The following is a 21,234-nucleotide window of genomic DNA, read 5'->3' on the forward strand; positions in this document are numbered from 1 at the left end:
AGGGAAGAAGCTTACAGAGGCCAACTGCTATTAGGGTCTAAAAGAGGAATTACTAAAATCTGCCCTTCTCTCGAGGTATACTACTAGCGCTCTATATATACCTAAGCTACTCCTTTATTACTTAGTCCCCCTCTTTATACCCCCTAAGCTATCCCTTAACTAACGAGGCCTAACTAGCGAGGCTTAATAAGGTGCTCCTTCCCCTAGGCTTTGTCCTAAAGCCCGTTTATAGTTCGTATACGCTACGTTAATCCCTTACTTAGGAGGTCCTTAGATATACGGTACGAGGGCGGGTATAAGTAGCGCCCGTTAGCCCGAATATAGACCCCTTACTCCGGATAATAGCCTTATAATTCTATACCCGGGTCGCTCCTACTTATAAGCCGTCCTTATAATTACTAGTACTTAAGTAGTCGTTGCCCTACTTTTATTCGCTAATATTAACCCTTTTTTAAGCTACTATAATTCCGAATTCCTTTTCTTTTTTTTTATCTATAGTTATCTTTTTTATATATAGTCTCTTATTTTTATTAGCGTCTATACTACTCCCTCGTTATATAGATATTATAGCTAACGAATATCTCCTAAATCCCTATTTTCGTATACTCCCCGCGCCTAAGTAAGTCTCTTTTAGAGTTGTTCTGTAGTCGTTACTAACTCGTTTTAATATAACTATAGCCCCTAATCGCGGCGTCGTTATTATTAGTAATAGAACGGTCGTTAGCGCTATAAGTGCGCTTAGTAATAGCTATAATAGCAGTCCGCCTAAAAAGCCTAATATCCCCTTTACTCGCCCTAACCTCGTATATATATTACTACTTATATACTACTTATACTAACCGTTATAAACTCTTATTAAAAAAAAAAAAAAAGCGAACGCTAAGAAGATTGGGGTCGGCTAGGTATGCCCGCTCCCTTACCCCGCTTATATTATATATAAAGCGCTCGATCTAAAAGCTAAGTACTATAATTAGCTAGGTCGGTAATTTATAGCCCCTAGTTCGCTCTTTTATTTTATACTTTTTTAGGATTTAGCGTACGTTATATTAAGTGCGCCGCGCAGAACTATTTTTATAAAAATATAGTAAGCGCTTAGCGCTATTACTACTCCGTTACTTTTCTTAAGTATTATATTAATAGCGTCTTAGGTCCCTAAGTCCGCAGAATCTATAGTACGAACTTTTTAAAATACCGCACTTACTTCTAACGGCGACGTTTATAATTCGGAGGTTTATTACTCCGTTATCGCTCTATTATTACTACTACTTGGGTCGCTAATATTATTTTATAGCTTTAGTAAACTTACTAAATTACCGCTAGTAATATATAAAGGGTACTTAAGCGCGCTAATAAAAAGGCCCGCTCGACCCCCGTTATTAATAATAACGATAATAAAGTAGTTATAAACTCTTCCCGCACTACGTCTTTATCTTATAATAACACTATAATCGTACTACTTCGCACTATCTATAATAAAATACGCCGCTCTAATAACATTCTAACTAATATATAGTCGCCCCGCCTATGCTCCATATTCGTAGCTAATTATTTATAAATTCGCTAATAATAAGGAGATTATTTCTTTCGTAATAACCCCTAGGATAATAACTAGGGCGGCCTTTTTATATATAAGGGCGGTCCCTCTACGGATAAGGGCAGTCCTTCCGTACGTTATAAAAATTAAAAAAACGGTTAGTAATTAGCGCGTTTACGCTACTTAGTTATAGCTATATAGCCCCCTTTTTTTATTATTAGTAGCTAGTTCGCTATATTATTAAGCTCCTTAGGAACTAGGGCGCGCTATTTAATTAAAACTCGTTCTTTATATATACTAATTAACGTTACGTTTTTGATATACTTAGCTAGCTCCTACGTATTTTCGTTATTATTATATCCCTTCTACTGGATTAGGTATTATCGCCTCCTCTTCGGCCCTCTATATTATATAATATCTTCTACTTCGTAAAGTAGCTCCCCGTCTATATCCCTAATAAATAAGGGCTTCCGAGGGGCTTCTTCGTAATATTAATACGGCTTAAGTAAAAATATATAGAACATATCGTATATTCTATATTATATCGGTACGTTTAGTTAGTAAGTAACCCCCGCTATTCTAATTATTAATTTAACTTCGAATAAGCCCAGATACTTATTAGCTAACTTCTAGCTAAGACGCTACTTCTTAATATTCTTTTTTAATAATAGTACCTAGTTACTTACTTTATATAATATATTTATCCTAGTTTTATTAGCTTATTACTTATATATCTTACGTACTTTTTATATAAGGGGTTATAGAGCTTTTTAATTAGCTCGTAGTTAGGCCGTACGCTCCTCGGCTAAGATATTCTATATACCGTCTCGAGTCCCCGTTAAGATTAACATAGGGTACGTAAATAGGAACCCGAATAGGGCCTTAGTAAGCGCTTTACGGATTACTAAGTACTAAGTATTATTATATATAAACTCGGCTAGGTAAAGACGCTATGCCTAATCTAATTAGTCCTAGGTATAGAAATAGTAAAAGTACTACTCTAAATATTAGTTCTACCGTTCTATTTAACCGTCCGTTTATAGGTAGAACGTAGTACTAAGACGCCTCTTTATTACTAAAAAGTAATAGAGATAAGTCTAAAACTTATTTATAAATAACGACCCCCTATTAAAGACGATCTTTTTAGGTATTCTAAACTTAGTAAAGATCTTTATAAATAAGAGGTCTGCGAATCCCTAAGCTATAAGGGTCGTCCTCGTAGCGATATAAACGCTATATTTTATAAATCGGTTTATTATAACGAGTACCGCGTCGTAGGGGCGCCTCCTAATTAGCGTAATCGATATAAGTAAGCCCGTAATAAAGTCTAGCGATATCTTTTATTATAGCCTAACTAAGGTAAGTAGGGGGCATAATAAGCTATATAGCTTATAATAACGAGGCTTCGTCCGCTAGTATACTATATAAGTATTAATATAACTTTTTATATCCCTACTTACTCTATCTTAATAATAATAGCGTTTTAATAGTACTATCGTCCGCTTTACGCTATAATATCCTACTATAAGCGTATTATAATATATTTCGATAACCTCCCTCCTTAGCCCTTTATATAGCGGTATATAAACGCGGCTACTATAATATAATAACCTTCTAAAATCGTATACTTAGCTCTATTATTACTTCTTTCTAACTAAGCGAGGCCGTCGGTTCTTTTTAGTTTACTACTTATCTTTTATAAAAGCGTCCTCTTATTAAGTAGCCCGTAGTCGACCTATTATTAATAACCCCTCCTTACTAAATACTATTTTAAGTACTCTTATTATATTAAAGTTTTATAGAACGAGTAGCTTATAATTTATAGTTCTAATAATAAGCTTAAGTAGCTCTCTAAGTACTATGCCATAACTCTAATACCCTAGGCTCGTAGCCCCGTTATACTTCTTAAAGTACTCCTCGGAGTTCCCTTAAGCTAGAGCTCTTAACCTCTTTTACTTACTTTTCTATATTATTATTAGTTCTACTTTTAAAATACTTATTATCCCTTTTACTTAAGAGCTACTCCCGCAGCTCGTCCTCGTATACCTTATTATTATAACTTTAAGGGGCTCTTATATATTTCTAGCGTTATAGAGGTCTTCCCTTATTTTTAATAATAGCTCCCCCGCTCTACTATTATTACTACTTTTACTATAGTTAGGTCTTCGTAATAGTCTATTTACTAAGTTCTTTATACCTAGCTTAAACCTAATTTTAATATTAAACGCTACGAGTTCGTCTAGTTAGCGTAGCTATTTCCCGTTTAGTCTCTTTTTTATATTTAAGAACTATAGGTTAAAATAATCTATAAATACTACGACCTAATCTCGGCTATAAGCGAGGTAGTATCGCTAGTTCCTTAATACGTCTATAATAACTAGTAGCTCCGCGTCTCTTATACTATAGCGGCTCTCTATATTTATTAATTTCCTCGACCTATAAGTAATTAGATACTAATTACCCTTAAATAATTACGTAATTACTAAGCTAATAGCTCGAGCCAAAACGTCTATTTATAACTATGTGGGTAGGGTAGGGTTAAAATATCGTAATATTAGTACGTTAGTAAATACTACTAATAGCTTCTTAAACAACTCTACGGCTAGTATTAGTAATTCTAATTATCCTAGTTTTACTTTCCTTAGTAAGTCTATTAGAGGTGCCGTTATCTTAGTATAGTTATTAATAAATCTATAGTAAAACCCCGTAAATCTAAAGAACGTCTATATATCTTTAACGCTCCTTAGAAATAGCTAATTCGCTATAGCTTTAGTACGTATAAGTTCTATTTCTACGCCTTTATTAAATACGATATACCCTAAGAATCTTATATACGATATATAGAACTCGTATTTATTACTATTTAAATATAGGTTCTATTACTATAGTCTCTATAGTACGCTACGTACGTACTCTTTATATACTACGTAGTCGTTATTATATATTAGGATATTGTCTAAGTATACGATATAGACAGTATTAACTAGGCCGCTCAGAACGTTATTAATATGCGCTTAGAAAGTCGCGGGCGCGTTAGTTAGCCCGAAAAGTATAACTAAGTACTCGAACTACCCGTATTTAGTACGAAAAGCCGTCTTCTACTTATCGCCCTTAGCTATACGTATATAATAGTACGCGTTCTTAAGGTCTAGCTTCGTAAAAATAAAGGTATTAAATAGTCTATTTAATATCTCTCTAATTAGTAGTAGTAGCGTTCTATCTTTTTATATAATCTTATTAATCGCTCTATAATCGACGTAAAGTTATAGCTCTCTTCCTTTTTTAAGTATAAAGAGGATAGGTACTCCTACCGGGCTTATAAAGGGGCGTATTTAGCCCCTAGCCTCTATTTTTATTAAATAGTCGCGTAAGATCTCGAGCTTATAGTTCGATAGTAAGTAAATAGGTCCCTAAGGGATAGGCGCCGCGTTATCTAGCTCGATATAGTAGTTATATAGTACTCTATTTAGTAATAAAATAGCCTTCTTTTTTAAAAATAGGTTATTAAAGTCCTAGTAACGTAGCTTCTAGTCCTTAGCTATGCTCGCTAGTATTATGTCGCTATTTATAACTAAGTTAATTACGATATATACGAGTATTACTAAAACTAAGTCGTTTAGTAGCCCCTTTTTTAGGGTATTTAAGTAGATATATCGTTCGTAAATTAGATACTACTACTTTTTTTATTTCTAACTAATTAGCGGGTCGACATTCTCTAGCTAAGGGAAACCGAGGATAAGCGTAAGTACTATAATATTGGCTATTATAAAGCGATATAGCTATGTCTCTATTACGTAGTCGTTATTAATAATTCAAAGCCGTAGGTAGTAGCTTTTTAACGTTTCTATCTATTTACCCTTAACGTTTACTAGCTATAGTAATAAGTAAATTCGTAAATTAGCGTTAAAGCTATTAAATAGCCCAATACTAACTACGTTCCTTTCTACTCCCGAATCGATAAGGGCGCTTAGCTTTTCCTATACGTAGTTTAGGTATATATAGGTCGGGACGTCTAAGCGCCGCCCTTATTAATCGCTAGCTACTCTCCTTACTAAAATAGTATTTAAGCTTATTATTAGTCCGCGCTACTTAGCTAGGGCGAGGTCTAATTAATAACTAGCGGCTTTATACCCTTTTTAGTTATATTTATAGTATATAACGCTCGGGTAGCTATTAGTAAGGTACTTAGTTTTACCGTAGTTATAATATTACTAATACTACTCCCGCGGTCGCGGGTAATCCTTTATAATATAGCTAATCTTTTTATAATTATAATACGTAGTATTTTTACTAAGCGAGTTACGGCGTGTTCCTTACGTATTTAACTTATTAGCGCCCCAGTATCTTCTTACTAGCTCGTTCGAGTTTAAGTTAGAATATTACCTAGGGGACGTTCGTAAGCTCCCTACCGATAGCGAGGATTATTTAATACGTCTTATTAGTAATACTAATTATAAGCGAGTCCGTAAAAGTTCTATTTATAATACTATTACGAAACGTAGTTCGGGCCGTAGCTTACTTATTAGTATAAAGATCCTCTATTTTTCTATTAAAATATATTCTAATTCTATCTCGAGCTTATTAATATAGCTAACGAACTCGTCGACTTTCTTTTTTTAGCCTTATAAGGCGCTATTTAGTTATATACTTATTACTATTCCTTAGCTAGCGGGATTAGATAGGTTATTTTATAAAAAGGTCTCTAGTTCCTCCTATATAACCTAGTTTATTATAAAACTAGAGGTCCTTTAGTAGTTAAAAATATAGTATATTTAAGAGGTTTTTATACTACCGCTTAGGTAGCTAACTATATATACTACTTTATTACGGTCTATTCTTATTTATTAAGCCTATAAGTTAAAGTAATAGTAATAGTTAAAGAGGAAGCTCTATAGATCCCGTACCGATTTATTAGCGTATAATAAGTTAAAAAAAGATAGCGGTCTAAATATAAACGTTCCGCTTATAGCGCTTACTTAAGTTAGGAGGGAGCTAATAAATAGGGGCTTAGGTAGTACGAACTCGTTACTTTATTATTACTCGAGCGGCGCTTTAAGTACGGCTTTACTTATTAAACTATTCTTAGTCTGGGGGTTTACGTTTCTATTTACGTTAAAGCTAACGTCTGAGGCCGCTATAGCTAAGACCGTAGCCCTTAGTACGGGGGCCGGGCTATTTAAAGAGCTCCGTAAGCGTTCTAAATCTACTCGTCTTTTATATAAGCGGTCTTCGTACGTTATAATAAGGATTTCTTTCTCTAATTATCGTTCTTATTCTTATAGTTCTATTAGCCTATTACTTATTATTCGGTTTAGGTATTAGCGAGTAAGGGTAAGAGGTTCGCTATTTTATTTAAAATTCGTTAATACTTTTAGTAATACGGTCCTTTTATATTACTACTACGTTAATAGTCTTACTACGCTTCGTTCTTATATTATTTATTAAAGAAGAAGCGACTTTAGGGGGTTTAATAAAAAAAAGTCGTTTTCTTTTTATTATCGTAGCGCTAACTACGCTCTCTTACTACGTCTCGTTCTTATTAATATTTTAAGCTTTTAGCCTAGTCCCCTTCGTAAGTAAAGATTTTAAATTATTAATAAGTTTACGATATAAAAAAGAAGCTTATAGAGGCTAACTACTATTAGGGTCTAAAAGAGGAATTACTAAAATCTACCCTTCCCTCGAGGTATATTACTAGCGCTCTATATATACCTGAGCTGCTCCTTTGTTACTTAGTCCCCCTCTTTATGCCCCCTAAGCTATCCCTTAACCGACGAGGCCTGACCGGCAAGGCCTGATAGTTAACGTCTTCTGTGCTAACAACGCCCTGATCAACTAGTGAACAAGCTTCTCTGAGCAGCGAGAACGCCAATCGGTTTCCTACGAAACCAGGAACCTCTTTTTTGATAACCACAGGTCGGTGGCCGGAACCCAATTCAGCAAATAACTTTTTGGCAAACCTAACTTCGTCCGGTTTTGTAGTCGGTGACGGGACAATTTCGATCAAAGGCATGATGTGCGGCGGGTTGAAAGGGTGAACCACCAAAAGACGAGTCGTATCCACCATATCGCGGCTCTGAACCGACGCGGCGATACCAGACGTCGAGCTCCAGAAGTGTGCCTCGGCAGGCGCAAAGCTTTCAATCTTTGGCCATACTGATCGCTTGAAATCTGGATTCTCCGGACCTTGCTCCTGGACGATGGTGGCGCCGTCGCATGCCTCTTCGAGCGTGGTGCAGATCACGAGGCGGCCGGACTCGCGCAGGCGGGATATGCCCAGCGACGCATCATCCGAGTCGATGTAACCCGGCAGGACTGTGGAAAGGTGATGTTCGAGGTCTGGCCTCGTATCAAAGACCCTGACGGTGCTCTTTGTATGTCTCAGGTAAAGGGCCGCAAAGGAGATGCCGATGGCTCCTAGTCCGACGAGGGCGACGCGCTCGTTCACGTCAGATGGCATGGTGACGATGAATCAATACCAGGAAGTTCAACTGAGTGCCGCTTATGTAATGGACTGACTTGTCGATTGGAGAAGGTTAAGGATTGCCGTGAGGGAAAGCCGTCAGAAGAGAAGCTCGTCAAGTTGGGGGAGACGTGCCCCGCATGACGGAAGTCTCACTCCCGGGCGTTTCGGAATTCCGAGTTTTTGTCCGTGAATATCCAAACGCGGTTCCCTAATGCATAGGTAGGATAGCGTGCAATGCAGCTACCGAGGTCTACTTTGCTTGGTATTGGGAGCACGGTCAAACGCTCATAACTCAAAGCAGAGACTGCTTCCAAAAGAAATAGTAGACGTTGATGGCACTTTAGAAGAATCAATGATAGCCGGAAGTGTTTACTCTACTCAAGCGATGGCCATCTGCGAAAAAGTATGACATGTTTATTGTCGGAAGAGTTGCACGACACATGACAAAAAAGTATATTGTAGAGTTGACGGAATTCCGAGAAACTCCGTGAGCTACCGACCCTGATGTCGATGTTTACGCTCTGTATATTAAGCATGAGCAAGCTCTTTGAAGATGTAAAACCACCTTTGCCCTCTTCACTCCGTCTCCAGGTCAAATCATAATAGTACTACAAGATCTCTTTACCTCAATAAGTCCATATTCCAGGCCATACCATTGCTTGTATATCATCACCGTCCAGAATGGTCCAATACCTCAAATCCAAAGCTGCTACAAATGGCACCAACTCCGCATCTCCGCTCGATGTCCCAGGGATTGTAAGGGGCGTGATTGACGACATTCGGGCAACTGGCGACAAAGCTATTCGGACTTATTCAGAAAAGTTCGACAAGTGGTCGCCGGCGTCCTTCAAGCTCTCTCAATCAGACATTGACTCGATCGTTGCCAAAGTTCCGGCCCAAGTTATTGCCGACATCAAGACGGTGCAGAACAACGTTCGGACATTTGCTCTGGCCCAACGAGAATCTCTGAGGGAATTCGAGCTCGAAATTCGCCCAGGTGTTTTTCTTGGACAGAAGAATATCCCTATCGATCGTGTCGGCGCGTAAGTCTTTCGACATGATGTGTAACAAAACGGCCGATTGCTAAAAGTCAAATAGCTACATCCCTGGAGGACGGTATCCATTGCTCGCGTCCGCGCACATGACAATTCTTACGGCTAAAGCAGCCGGGGTCCCCAAAGTTATTGCCTGTACACCTCCAATCAACGGGCAGATACCCCCTTCAACCGTGGCGGCTGCATATCATGCGGGAGCTGACGAGATCTGGATCCTTGGCGGCGTCCAGGCCGTGGCGGCAATGGCCATTGGTACCGAAACTATGGACAAGGTCGACTTCATCGCGGGTCCCGGTAACGCCTTTGTAGCAGAAGCTAAAAGGCAGCTCTTTGGTGAGATTGGGATTGATCTTCCCGCCGGACCGACTGAGATCCTCATTGTCGCCGACGAAAAGGCGGATCCGACAACCGTTGCTACTGATCTTCTTTCTCAAGCGGAGCATGGGCCGGATACTCCGGCAGTCCTAATCACCAATTCGAGGACCGTAGCCCAAAAGTCCATTGAGGAGGTTGATCGCCTGCTGAAGATTCTGCCAACTGCACCGCTGGCCTCGGTCTCTTGGAGTACCTACGGCGAAGTGATTGTAGTCGATTCTCTAGACGAGGCCTATGCCTTGGCAGATGATTATGCAAGCGAACATGTTCAAATCCTGACGGAAAAACCGAGGGAGGCCCTGGAGAAGATGAGAAACTACGGCGCTCTGTTCCTTGGGGCCAAGACTTGCGTTTCCTATGGCGACAAGGTACGCCGTCATCCCGACATCCTCGGCGTCTCTGTTTTATGCTGACATTTCACCAGTGCATTGGTACAAACCATGTCCTACCAACGAAGAAGGCAGGTAGATTTACTGGGGGGCTCTGGGTGGGAAAGTTCCTGAAGACTGTTACTTATCAGGAAGTTGTTTCCGAGTCGGAGAGCGGAGAGCTGGGTCGATTGTGTGGTCGTGCTGCACGCGCTGAGAACTTTGAGGGTCATGCTCGCTCTGGGGACCTCAGAGCAAAGCAATTTTTGGGTGACGAGTTCGAATGGCTAAGCAAATAGGCACAACATGGAGTCACGTGTATTCATCCGAGAATTTAATGCGTTATATCAACCTCATTCAGTCTGTGACGCAAGAGATAGGTGACGAACAGTTAGTACATGTACTATTCTATCAGATTGAACTTGCGGCGTGGTTCTTAGTTTTGACTCAAAAGTCGTATCTTTGAAAAGCGTCGAATTTACATGGACTTTACCCAGGTACTAGCAGCTTAAAGTATCGAGGCGGTTTTTGATTTCACATAGCCTGCCTGCCATAGACAGTGTACTTGGGCTGTGCAGATATTCTAGGCTTTTTGATCGGCTAGCCGGCTATTGTTTAAAGTAAACTGAACCCCATATGCTCAAAGTTGAACGATGGTAAGAATGAATCCCATGCTAGGTCAGAACCCTCCAAGATGTCCAAACCCAAGGTCTCCAAGCTGTCCATGTCGACAGTATCCTCTGGAAAGTTATGGTTGCCATCCATGAATCCTTGCAGACTTGTGGGAAATGCTTCAGCAACTCGTCTTGCCGAATCCCACGCATCATTTGATGGCATGGCTCTACTCAAAGCTCTAGCTTTCCGAGTAGAGAGAGTCGGGCTGGCAGTCGTTTCGCGCTCACGTCCGTCCGCAAAGGTCTCTGATTGCCTCTCAGCAAGCTTTCGGCAATTTTCGACAAACTTGGCCAATCCAGCCCCCATCCAACTGACAAGGTGATACCGCGTGCATTGTATGGACTGGTAAGTCTCTGCAGCTTTCGACACATGGTCAAAGGCTTCATCCTGGTCCATATCCAGATGGCGATGATACTTCGTTGCGACTTTGAGAAGGAAGGTGCACGCATATGCTATCATCGTGTGATTATAGTGTGGCAATCCCACCAACCCTGCTTTGAGATCTGGGTCGGTGCTGATAAGCTCGATCGTTGATCTAGCGGACTCGACCGTTCCGTGAGCTAAGTCGAGAAACTCCATCGGAATCGGATCATCGACCGGGTTGGACGAAAGTCCCCGAAATACAAGGGAACCGATGAACAATTTCGCGAAGTGATAGTGCAGACGAAGATTCTTCCGGGGGAAGGCTCCTATCTGCCTCTCAATATCGCGTTGGGCTGCAAGACACATGACACAGTCAACAACTGCCGCTCACAACCTTTTCACAAGTCACCCTCAACTTACTTCTGTATCGAGCACGCCACAAATTGTGCCATCGGTCCACCTCCAAATCGAATTTCTCAAGCTCCTTTTTGAATATTCCCGACATGCGACTGTCATCATTCGAGCCGAACATATAGGTGACTTTCTCCAATATCGACAGCAGTTCCAGCTGACTGGAAAGACGGGTGTCGGTGCTTGAGCTGGGGATGGCACGAAAATACTTTCTCCATCCTTCCACAGACGACGGGTTGCCAAAACTTGACGGCCTGCCATACAGAATTGAGAGGTGATGGTCGCAAATGTAGAACAAATACCACACCCTCAAGCAGCTGAGTACATCTTCTCGGTCCTTGAGCCCAAGGCTGTCGGAAAACCTGTCCTCGAGTTGACTGGTGCCGATGACAATGTCATATGACTTATCGAGTTGAAACTCGATAGCTCGGCGAATGGCAAGACCAGACACTGACCATGAAAGATCACTGAGCCAGAACGAAGCTATGCACAGTCCCTGAAAATCGTAGAGATTCACATGCTTCTTGAACATGAAGTCAGACACGAGCTTGCGGAGCCGAGCACTGCAGACTCGGTATAGTTGCTCACCCCCGTGTTCATGCAGAGCTGAGACTGTGCAGATTGCCACGAATAAGAGGGAAGATGCGCGGCGCACGCTGTCCAGATCTTCAAACCGACTCGTGATCCCGTAGAGGTAGTAGTCAGTTCGCTCCAGAAACCTCTTCACCAGACGGTCTGCATCATTCCGCTGAAGGCTTCCTTCTGTGATGAGGTCATGAGGCTCTTGTGAGAGTGGTTGAGCTGCCATAGGCGCTGAAGAAACAGCTCCATTCGCATTGGCAGGCCTCAATCTCGTGATTTCATGCAAGGAGCTGATGGGCGCTTGACTCAATGGCTCGACAAGGTCATCACTCTGTGCACATAATGAAACGGTTTGTTCTTCCATATCTTGATCCTCATCTTCGATAAGGGTGCCAGTCTCATCCGGATGCAAGCCCTCAACATTCAGCCTTCCTGCAAGTGAACTTTTTAGAGGCCCGAGCAGTGGCAGAGATCCTTGTTGCAGAAGGCCGTTAATCGCTTTGTGCAGCATGCGAATATCATCCACCATATCCGACCTTCACAAAGTATCATGTATTAGCGGCGCAACTCATCGGACATGAGATGGGCAAGCGAACCGATTGGGGCTTGCATCATTGGACCTCGGCTCAATCTCTCGAGCTGGCCGTTTGAAGATGCACTCAATACTTTTCTTCCTACAATGCTGGCATGGCCCATCTCGGCCGCTCGGTAAGCATCGCACCTTCAAAGGGAGGTTAGCGACGCGTTAGTTGAGATGTCACGCATGCCAAATGGTCAGGGAGCCTGCACGTGCCTTTTGCTTTTGACAAGAGGAGCAGGCCTTCATTCGGGAGCTGTACGCGGCCCGGTGCAGCCTCTCCGGCTTCTTGCTGCGAGTTTCCATCATGAATGGAATGTTGTGCTGTCTCAGAGAACATGAATCGGGGAGAAAATGTTAGAGGCGCGGAGTTGACCGCAATGCTGAGACCCCGTTATGCTGTTAGGCCAGATATCCCTATAAGGATACTTCCCTAAATGGCCTAGCAATGTGTCTGAGTGACCTCCTCCCTTTTTGCTCTCCCTGTCTACATGATGCCCTCTAAGAAATGACACAACGTTCACCAGAGCACTGACCTGAGCTCTATTATAGATGATGGAGATTAAAATGGTATCTGGTGCCTTCCCGGTTCATTCTACCTACCGTGGAAACTTTTAAAATGGGTTCAAGGCGCTCAACACGTTGCAGGTGACTGCGCAACGAAGATCTCAAGTTCATCTGTCGATGTTGGTATGGGAATGGGTTATTCATATTTGCTTTTCTTTTGTCAAATAAGGGTTTGCGAACGGAGTAGAGTCAAATAGATAGGGCACTGTGTCTAGTACGCTTTAATGACCGGCAGGAGATCCTGAGTACGAACCCGAGCACCCGACTTGCCGAAGGGGGGCTCGCATTAACCCCGTTTGCACTCGTGGCTCCAATTGATCCTCTGATGATTTTTTCGGTCCCTGGTGAATCACAAACGATCGAACGGCGGGCATTGTCACTTGAAGAGTCTCCCTTCTTTGCAAGCCAACCACATCGACCCCACCCACGATTTCAATACGTAGACAATAGTCTCAGTTGTAGCGTACTAAGAAGCTTGTAGCTCTGCTTGCCGGAACGTATGAGCGGGCCGACACTCGAATGAATCTCGGCGAATCTCATCCGGGCAAAGGAGCGCTCGCACTTTCGAATCGACATCACTACCTTATTACAGGACAGGTACTGAATGTATCGTCTCCTTCCTCCAATCATAATATCAACAATGTGTAACCGTAATTTGCACCTCATTCAGTGGCTTGAATAGCGCTCTAAGAGAAGTGAACAGATATAAAAACTCTGGCCCAACATCATCTTGGCACGAACTTTCCAACCTTTGAGCAAATTACACCGACCCTTTCTTGATTTATACGTTTACGGCTTAAGACCCACGGGGCCCAGCTCCTTCTAGGCATGGACTACTATCGTATCAGCTCCTTCGGCCATACATGATGTCATCGGCCTTGTGTAACGGTACAGCATACCATTTTGAGATGTCTGACACGCAGGCTCATTTCTCATCATACCAGTCATTGACCGGTCGACTGCCCACGCCTTACCTCGCCAAGCTTGCCTCGCCGAAGCATTATGCCGGAACACGGATTCGGCTTACTCGTTTCCTGGCCGAGACTCGTCTTATCCGGGAGGCCAACACCTGACGGGGCTTGACCTCGGCCCGCTGATCGCGCTAGCTTAGTGCGAGACACAACCATTCCCCATCTCTCCAACCTCCAGTCAGCATCGACATCTACACGACCTTCGGGGCGCGAAACAAGAATGCCGTGTAACTGACTGAAAGTATTTGTTTCAGGATAGTTGATATCCCTTTCTGCTGCTCACTTCTCAGCAAGACGACTTGTACCCATCCCGAGTTGATGAAGAAGGCAGCAAAACGTTTTGCAGCGTAAATTCAGCGCTGTGAGTGATCCGTCGTGAACCAGAAGAGTAGTTTATGTACGGGCATTCCAATCATCATATAACATGGGAGATTTTTCATTACGTCATTATGCTACATGTGCCATGTCGGCTCGGGTTGTCCTTCGCTTCACGCTCAAATGAAAAGCTAGACTGGACATTGAAGTACTATGATTAGTCAATGTAAACAAGGGGCAAGTCCATGTACACCTCTGAAAATGCGTCCTCATATCAAAAAGAAAGGAAGGGGCCACTCATAGTCTCAATTGGGGTTGCACAAGGCGAAGTATCATTTCCTCGAAATGCGGCCTCTAGGGTCCAGTCGACTCCCTTGCCCTGCTGATCTTTCGACTGGTGTAACCTGAACCACTACCTAGGGGCTTCGGTGGCCCACCAACGACAATGGTGTCACGAAGCTTGCGATTAGAGAGAGCTCTTCTTATCAACAAAGACTCATCCAGAGCGATGAAATGACATCTCGATATTCAGCGATGTAACTACGTCCACAGACCCTGCTAGTTAGTAGGGAAGAGGCGCATGAGGCTCATTGGCATCGCAACACTAGAAGGGGTCTAATAATGAGCCTACAAATTGCGATTCGAGCTTGCTGCTTGCGTTCCACCAGGCTTTCAGGATTTCTTTCTGGTAAAAGTAATTCCAGCCGAAAGATCAAGAGCACGAGGCAAAGGCGTGCCTAGAGCTTGACGGCTGTTCAGCTCAAGTTTGCATAGACTGATTCAGACTTTTGTGCTCGATCCAGAACACCAAAACCTCTCGATGGCTGCACTGCGAACAAAGAGCAGTCTCCAAACACACCGTCTCCCGACTGCTAATTCGCCAAGCACAAGTTGAGTATAAACATTCCTAACTTGGGCGCATGTCATAGTGCTGACCATTTGAAAGGGCGATGGACATTTCGGCGCTCGATGTGGTCCCGATGGTCGCCTATGACCCCCCAAGGGATTTTTTACCGAAGATTCCACTCCATAAGACATTGTGGCATGCGGGAGCAACGCACGAAAAAGGGGGCGAACTTTCCGGCCCTCGGAATCCCCAAGTAGCTTCCATAAATGTCGCTTCATTTTCGTATCCAGCCGCAAGCAGGACTCTTGGCGCTTCACCTCCTTGACGTTGTCCAACATCACCACTCGGGCAATCAGCAGCACCGCCTGCTTGGAGGGCACCACCGACGACACCATGTCCGGAGACCTGGAGTCCAGCTTGCTGAAGTCTCAGCCTTCCTCTCCTTCATCCTCCTCGCAAGCATCTTTCTCTTCTTCTTCAGATGACTTGGAGTACGCTCGTCTTTGCCAGGACGACAAGGTTGAGAGCTTCCGTATTGAGACTCTCGAAGTAGAAGATGATATCTCTCTCGACGACACCTTCGTTGCAACTCGCCCCTTGCCGCCTTGGCTGAGATATCCCAAGAACCTTGCTTTGGCCTTGATCCCGAGTTTCCTGCACCCAGTGGATCCTGATGCGACACCAAAGCCCCTCCATCCATCAGCTTGGCTCGGTAAGTTGATCTAAGTTTCAGCAAAGCATGATTTTCTGTAGCTAATGTACGGTGAAGATGGACTTCGAGGACTCGCAGCGTTCTTCGTCGTCTGCCACCACTGGTCCCTCTGCACGTTGACCGGCGAGGTCCGCCGCGGCTTCATGAGCGATGATACACCTCTCTTTCTCCAGATCCCAATCCTTCGCTTGGCTCTTTCAGGACTGTCGAACGTCTGCGTCTTCTTCGTCATATCCGGTTATGCCCTAAGCTACAAGCCTATGAAGCTCATTAGGCAGAAGAAGTCGGCCGAGTTCGCAATCGCCAGCGCTTCCTCAGCTTTTCGTCGGTATATCCGCCTCTTCCTTCCGACAATGATCACGTCACTTGCCGTCGCTGGCCTAGCTTACTTCAAACTATTTGAGCTTGAGCCTATTTCCGGTCCATCTGTCACAATGTTCAGGCCACCAGCACTAGACAATGTATGGGACCAAGTAGTTGGATGGTGGGGGCACTTCTCGATTTTGTCCGACCCAATGGCCAAGAACCTTGACAGAGGAAGAGGGTTTCCATATCAGCCGCAACTTTGGACCATCCCCGTGGAGTTTGACGGTTCACTCATTGTCTTCTTGGCACATGTCGCCTTTTACCGAGTTCGCCCTAGCGTTCGAATTCTTTTCCTTGTGTGCCTCCTCATCTACACCATTCACTCCGGCTACTGGCAGTTCTTTCTTTTCTTGTCCGGCCTGCTCCTCGCTGCCCTCAGATTTTACGGCGACGATGAGAATGCCGACTACGAGAGCAACGGCTACGTCTGGGAAACTCTACCACACCTATCGAGCCCTTCGTACTGGCGACGTGAGGGGCTGAGGGGATTCAATGCCCCAATTTCGTTGATCAAATCCTCCAAAACCTACGGGATCTCCAAGAAGACTCTTCAATTAGCCTCTTTCATCGGCGCCCTATGGCTGTTGTCGTTCCCCGAGGGGAGCGGAAGTGTTGCGCAGACCCCAGGATTTAGAAACCTTTCCTGGCTGACCCCTGCAAAGTACGGCGAAGGCGACGGCTTCTGGATCCCCATCGCCGCTGTCTGGCTGGTTTCCACCATTGATCAGTCACCTTTCATTCAGCAGCTTTTCACGGGTCGGGTCATTCAATACCTCGGCCGGATATCGTTCGCCATCTACCTCGTTCACAACTGCCTGATTTGGCTCTGGGGCTATCACTGCGTTCGGTTCTTTAGTGCCATTACTGGCACTCTTCTTGAAGCCAACCTTAGCACTGACTGGGGACTTGTCGTCTTTCTTTCAACATGTCTTTACTTACCAGGTGTCGTCTGCGTAGCGGATTTCGTGCAGAGACATGTGGATGTCAACGCTGTCAAGTTCGCGGCTTGGTTCGAGGGAAGGTTGATTGAAAAGACGAAGTAGTGGAATTTCCAGGGTTGAACAGTTACTAAGTTTAATCATTTAATACATTACAATTCTGTCAAACCCCATTGTTAACTCTGAGGCCTGTCAAACGCTAATTTAGCTATTTCTAATCACTGCTGCCTTCACGGCAACTGACATAATTCAGAGGCATCCTTGAGTGCATATAAAAACACTGCCAACGTGCATCATCAGAGCGACGTCGGCGAGATGACTAATGTTCGGAAAGGTTAGAAGCACTCTTTCCTGCGACTTTTTGGGAGAGATGTTGAGCATAATTATCTACAAGTCAAGGTGCTTGAGGCTGAGTCAGCTCGGTCAAGACGTACATCACGAGCTGGTCTCACCAAGGTGAACGCCAAATTGGGATGAGAGTTCCGCTGAATAGGCCGGAGAAACGACCACGGCGATCGTTTCTCCGTGTTGTGGATCGTCATGTTAGCCCAGACGCTTCCATCCGTATATTTAACGGATCATCGGCTAGTCAACCTTGTGGATGGAAATTTCCGAGTCAGTGCCCCAGGGTGGCTGTGGATACTGTCGAATACGAGCAACGCCTAATTGGGTTACCCGTCCGTTCGTATGGTTTAAGGCTGGATATGTTCGCAAGTGGGAGGCGATCTAAATGGAGAATCCAATCTCGGTTCATTTGATCAACCTTCTTTGCAAGCTTGAAGATTAAATCTGGCCTTGTGGGCGCACTCAGGGGGCATTATCATCATCGAAATATGAAGGCCAACCTATTCTTCTTGCCCGGCTGTGCTTCACGCACCTTGGCGTAAGTCTTTGCATGTCTTCAGAAAGCTTCAGACGCGGACTAACGCTGCCAAGCCGTGGTGTCATTTGAGACATGGGAGTACCAGAGGCACAACGCAGCTGGGAGCTGGAAGACCGGGCCAAGCAACCCTCTTTTAACCCACCTCAAGAAGACATAACCGCCTATGGCTCGAGATCACAGTATCCATCCGAGCCTCGATGGCCCTTCCAGGAGACCGACCAAGACAAGCAGCCTCACTTCTCACCACCAGCTCCGCCACCGCCTCCTCCTCCGATAAATCCGCCAATTCACCATCAACCCGCACCGAGTCCGAGACGATCTGGCCACACCCGCCATGTCCTAAGGTACTGGGGCCTCGAGATCTTCACCCTCTTCGTCGCAATCAGTCTACTCACCGCAATCATCTGGCTCCTCACCCACTACGATGGCCACTACATGCCGAAATGGCCCTTTGAAATCAACCTCAATTCCGCCATTGCGCTCCTCTCGACCTTTCTCCGCGCTGCCATCGTCGCCGCCGTAGCAGAAATTATCGGCCAGATCAAATGGACCTGGTTTGCCGAACAGACCCGGCCCCTCCAGCACCTCCAGGACTTTGACGCCGCGAGCCGTTCAATCCTCGGCTCCACGAAACTCCTGGCGATGCTCGTGTGGAACCTGGGCTTCTCCTCCACCGGCTTCCTCGCCATCGGTGCCGCCATTGTGACGATTGCCAGCCTTGCCGTTGGTCCCGTCACCCAGCAGGCCGTCCGAACGATGACCTGCCCCATGCTCGAGGACAACATCCGCGCCAGGATCCCCGCAGCGAACTACGTGCCGGGCTCGTCGGCGTACTACCGCGTCGGTGCCGGATCCTATGAGATCGAGGTAGACATGAAGAGTGCCATGATCCAGGGGATTACGGATCCAGGCAGCCAGGACAGCGACGTCCAGGTTCTCTGCCCCAGCGGAAACTGCACGTGGCCTGACTATGGCACGGGCGTCACGCACGCGAGCATCGGCGTGTGTAGCAAGTGCATTGATACGACGAGCTTCGTCAGCGAGCCTGATACGGTCGGCAACCTGTCGCTGCCGGACGACGGCGCCGTCATCAACATCCTGGCCGGAAAGTACATGTGGATGGGCTACAGCAACCTGACCGCGTACACGAAACTCTTCAGCGACGACTTCGCCGCGGCAGCCCCTGTTTCGATGGCTAACTTCAGCATGCTCATGATTTCGACGTCTCCGTGCACGTCGGACAACTCGACGGGAACATCGAAGCTGACATGCCCGCATCGTCTGTCGCAATCCGACAATAGTTACTTTAGCAACCTGGGGGATTACGTCGCCGCCTCCTGTATCTTGTACCCGTGCCTGAAGGAGTATCATGCGCGGTACGTGAACAACACATTAACGGAGACGGTCGTCCGCACGACGACGGCGGCGTCCAATCCTGCCGAGAACGCAGCGTCGCGATACTCATTGTACGGCAACTACACGGCGAGACAAAGTCCCTGTGTGATTGACAACGGCACCTGGTACGATACCACCAACCAGAGCCAGGCCTTGGACGTTCCGGGACGCATCTGGACCAACTTCAGCGTGAGCGGCAGCGACGAAGTCACCCGCGTGCCGAACGAATGCCTGTACAAGATGGACGGGACCTTCTTCTCCGCGCTATCGACTTTCCTCAAGGCGAGCTTGCTGAGCGCCTCGTGTAGGTACGACTCCATGCAGAGCGGACACCTCAACTGCTACGACTCTTGGTGGCTCACGCCGCTGTGGGCCGACATGAACGCCACCGTAACCAACCTTACGAGCGCCGTCGACGACTTTGCCTGGGCTGTGACGAACAAACTTCGGATGACGGGGCTCGGGCCGGACGTCGTCCCTGGCGCTAACGCTCTATTGAATCGGCGGGCTGAGGCGCTGGGCGAGGTATGGGCGAGCTCGACGTGTACCTACTTTGACAGGCAGTACATAGCGCTGCCCATCATCTTGGTGGGCCTCTGCGGGATCCTGTTGGGCTGGATCATTCTCAAGAACTATAACGACCCCGAGCAGCCCGTCTGGAAGGGCAGCGTGCTGCCGCTACTATTCTTTGGTTTGCATGATACCATGGGGCCAAAGGGGACAGCGGGCGGAGCGAGCAATGGTGGTGATGGGCCCAGGGATGGGGTCCGCATGGCGAGGAATATGACGTTCTTCAAGGAGAACGGACGGTCGGCGCCGGAGCTACATCGGATTCAGCAGGAGTCAGGCCGGATGCGGGTGCGATTCCATGGCGGGATGGACCCGGGATTCTTAGATCTGGGGACGGGGAGGAGTGATCCGGAGGCTGCGAATGCCTCGTTAGTGCCGGGGCAGGGTGACTCCCGTGGTACGAAGATGAGATGATGCTCGCTGTAGAGAAATTAGAAACGTGTCTTTTTGCTGTCAATACTTATAATCTAGATTTGTCTCGGTTGTGATCAAATGAGCCTTTCCCCAAGGACACGTCGTTGTTGCCAGCATTGAAGGTACGTTCGGGAGGTCGAATCTAACCGGCGCCGATCCCGGAGGACGCATCTGGTGGCCTCTGAGTCTGAGATTGAGCAAATCGGTGGTGACAGAGACTACCGGTACCTTACCGCGATGAAGAAAATGTCTGACCCGGCAAGAGACGCGACAAGCGAGTCTGGGGTCGTGTTGTGCTACAATTCATCTTCCCATATCACACACGACTCGTGGAAAGCCAACCTTAACCTTCAACATCCGCGTTTCTTCCCGACTGAGCCGCTTCGATGCGCCGATTTGATGCGCTACATGGTCAAACATCGAACGATGGAAAGCTGAAGGATCCAACAGTTCCGGCTGAATCCAAAACCGACAGCGACGCCCGCCTGACTGGTCATGCCAATCAGGAGAGATGGATCCGTCAGCGAGCTGTGAGCAGAATCCCAGCCATCTGGCATTGGACGGACTCTGTCCCCATATGTTCCTGGCGTCCAGCCAGTTAGAAACAACAAAGCAACTCTTGATGGAGCCTAGTCGACGCCGTCTGTCTTCCAGAGTGTCCCCCCCGCATGCTTTGAAGCTTTCCCACGGGTTTCCCCCGCATTTCGGCTGCTAGGCGTGGGAATTACACTTACCCATGCCATCATCGCTACTCATTGTCCCGGATCTATGTTTTGCCCCCCTTGGCTGAGTAAAGGACCGCAGGGACCATGGCGGGGGTTAGTCCGTCGTCTCTGCCACTCTGATCGAG

At 45.9% G+C, this 21,234-nt stretch overlaps 5 protein-coding genes across 5 annotated transcripts; 3 read left to right on the top strand and 2 right to left on the bottom strand.

Annotated features, from left to right (window-relative positions):
* Positions 1 to 7,365: 7,365 nt before the first annotated feature.
* Positions 7,366 to 7,994, bottom strand: CLUP02_02031 (3-hydroxyacyl-CoA dehydrogenase; the record flags this gene model as incomplete). The annotated part of the gene is made up of 2 exons (XM_049281066.1): positions 7,366 to 7,414; positions 7,495 to 7,994. The coding sequence occupies 2 exons, from the start codon at positions 7,992 to 7,994 to the stop codon at positions 7,366 to 7,368; spliced, it is 549 nt and encodes a 182-aa protein (XP_049137023.1).
* Positions 7,995 to 8,681: 687 nt separating this feature from the next.
* Positions 8,682 to 10,097, top strand: CLUP02_02032 (histidinol dehydrogenase; the record flags this gene model as incomplete). Its single annotated transcript, XM_049281067.1, has 3 exons — positions 8,682 to 9,043; positions 9,099 to 9,798; positions 9,855 to 10,097. 3 exons carry the CDS (start codon positions 8,682 to 8,684, stop codon positions 10,095 to 10,097), a joined length of 1,305 nt encoding a protein of 434 aa, XP_049137024.1.
* A 316-nt stretch (positions 10,098 to 10,413) lies between these two features.
* Positions 10,414 to 12,746, bottom strand: CLUP02_02033 (uncharacterized protein; the record flags this gene model as incomplete). Its single annotated transcript, XM_049281068.1, has 3 exons — positions 10,414 to 11,189; positions 11,257 to 12,365; positions 12,619 to 12,746. The coding sequence occupies 3 exons, from the start codon at positions 12,744 to 12,746 to the stop codon at positions 10,414 to 10,416; spliced, it is 2,013 nt and encodes a 670-aa protein (XP_049137025.1).
* A 2,753-nt stretch (positions 12,747 to 15,499) lies between these two features.
* CLUP02_02034 (acyltransferase) lies at positions 15,500 to 17,227 on the top strand (the record flags this gene model as incomplete). The annotated part of the gene is made up of 2 exons (XM_049281069.1): positions 15,500 to 15,818; positions 15,897 to 17,227. The coding sequence occupies 2 exons, from the start codon at positions 15,500 to 15,502 to the stop codon at positions 17,225 to 17,227; spliced, it is 1,650 nt and encodes a 549-aa protein (XP_049137026.1).
* A 728-nt stretch (positions 17,228 to 17,955) lies between these two features.
* CLUP02_02035 (uncharacterized protein) lies at positions 17,956 to 20,466 on the top strand (the record flags this gene model as incomplete). Its single annotated transcript, XM_049281070.1, has 4 exons — positions 17,956 to 18,005; positions 18,104 to 19,708; positions 19,961 to 20,338; positions 20,442 to 20,466. 4 exons carry the CDS (start codon positions 17,956 to 17,958, stop codon positions 20,464 to 20,466), a joined length of 2,058 nt encoding a protein of 685 aa, XP_049137027.1.
* Positions 20,467 to 21,234: the final 768 nt, after the last annotated feature.

The sequence above is a fragment of the Colletotrichum lupini genome, chromosome 1, assembly GCF_023278565.1.
Source record: "Colletotrichum lupini chromosome 1, complete sequence".
Classification (NCBI taxonomy): Eukaryota; Fungi; Ascomycota; class Sordariomycetes; order Glomerellales; family Glomerellaceae; genus Colletotrichum; species Colletotrichum lupini.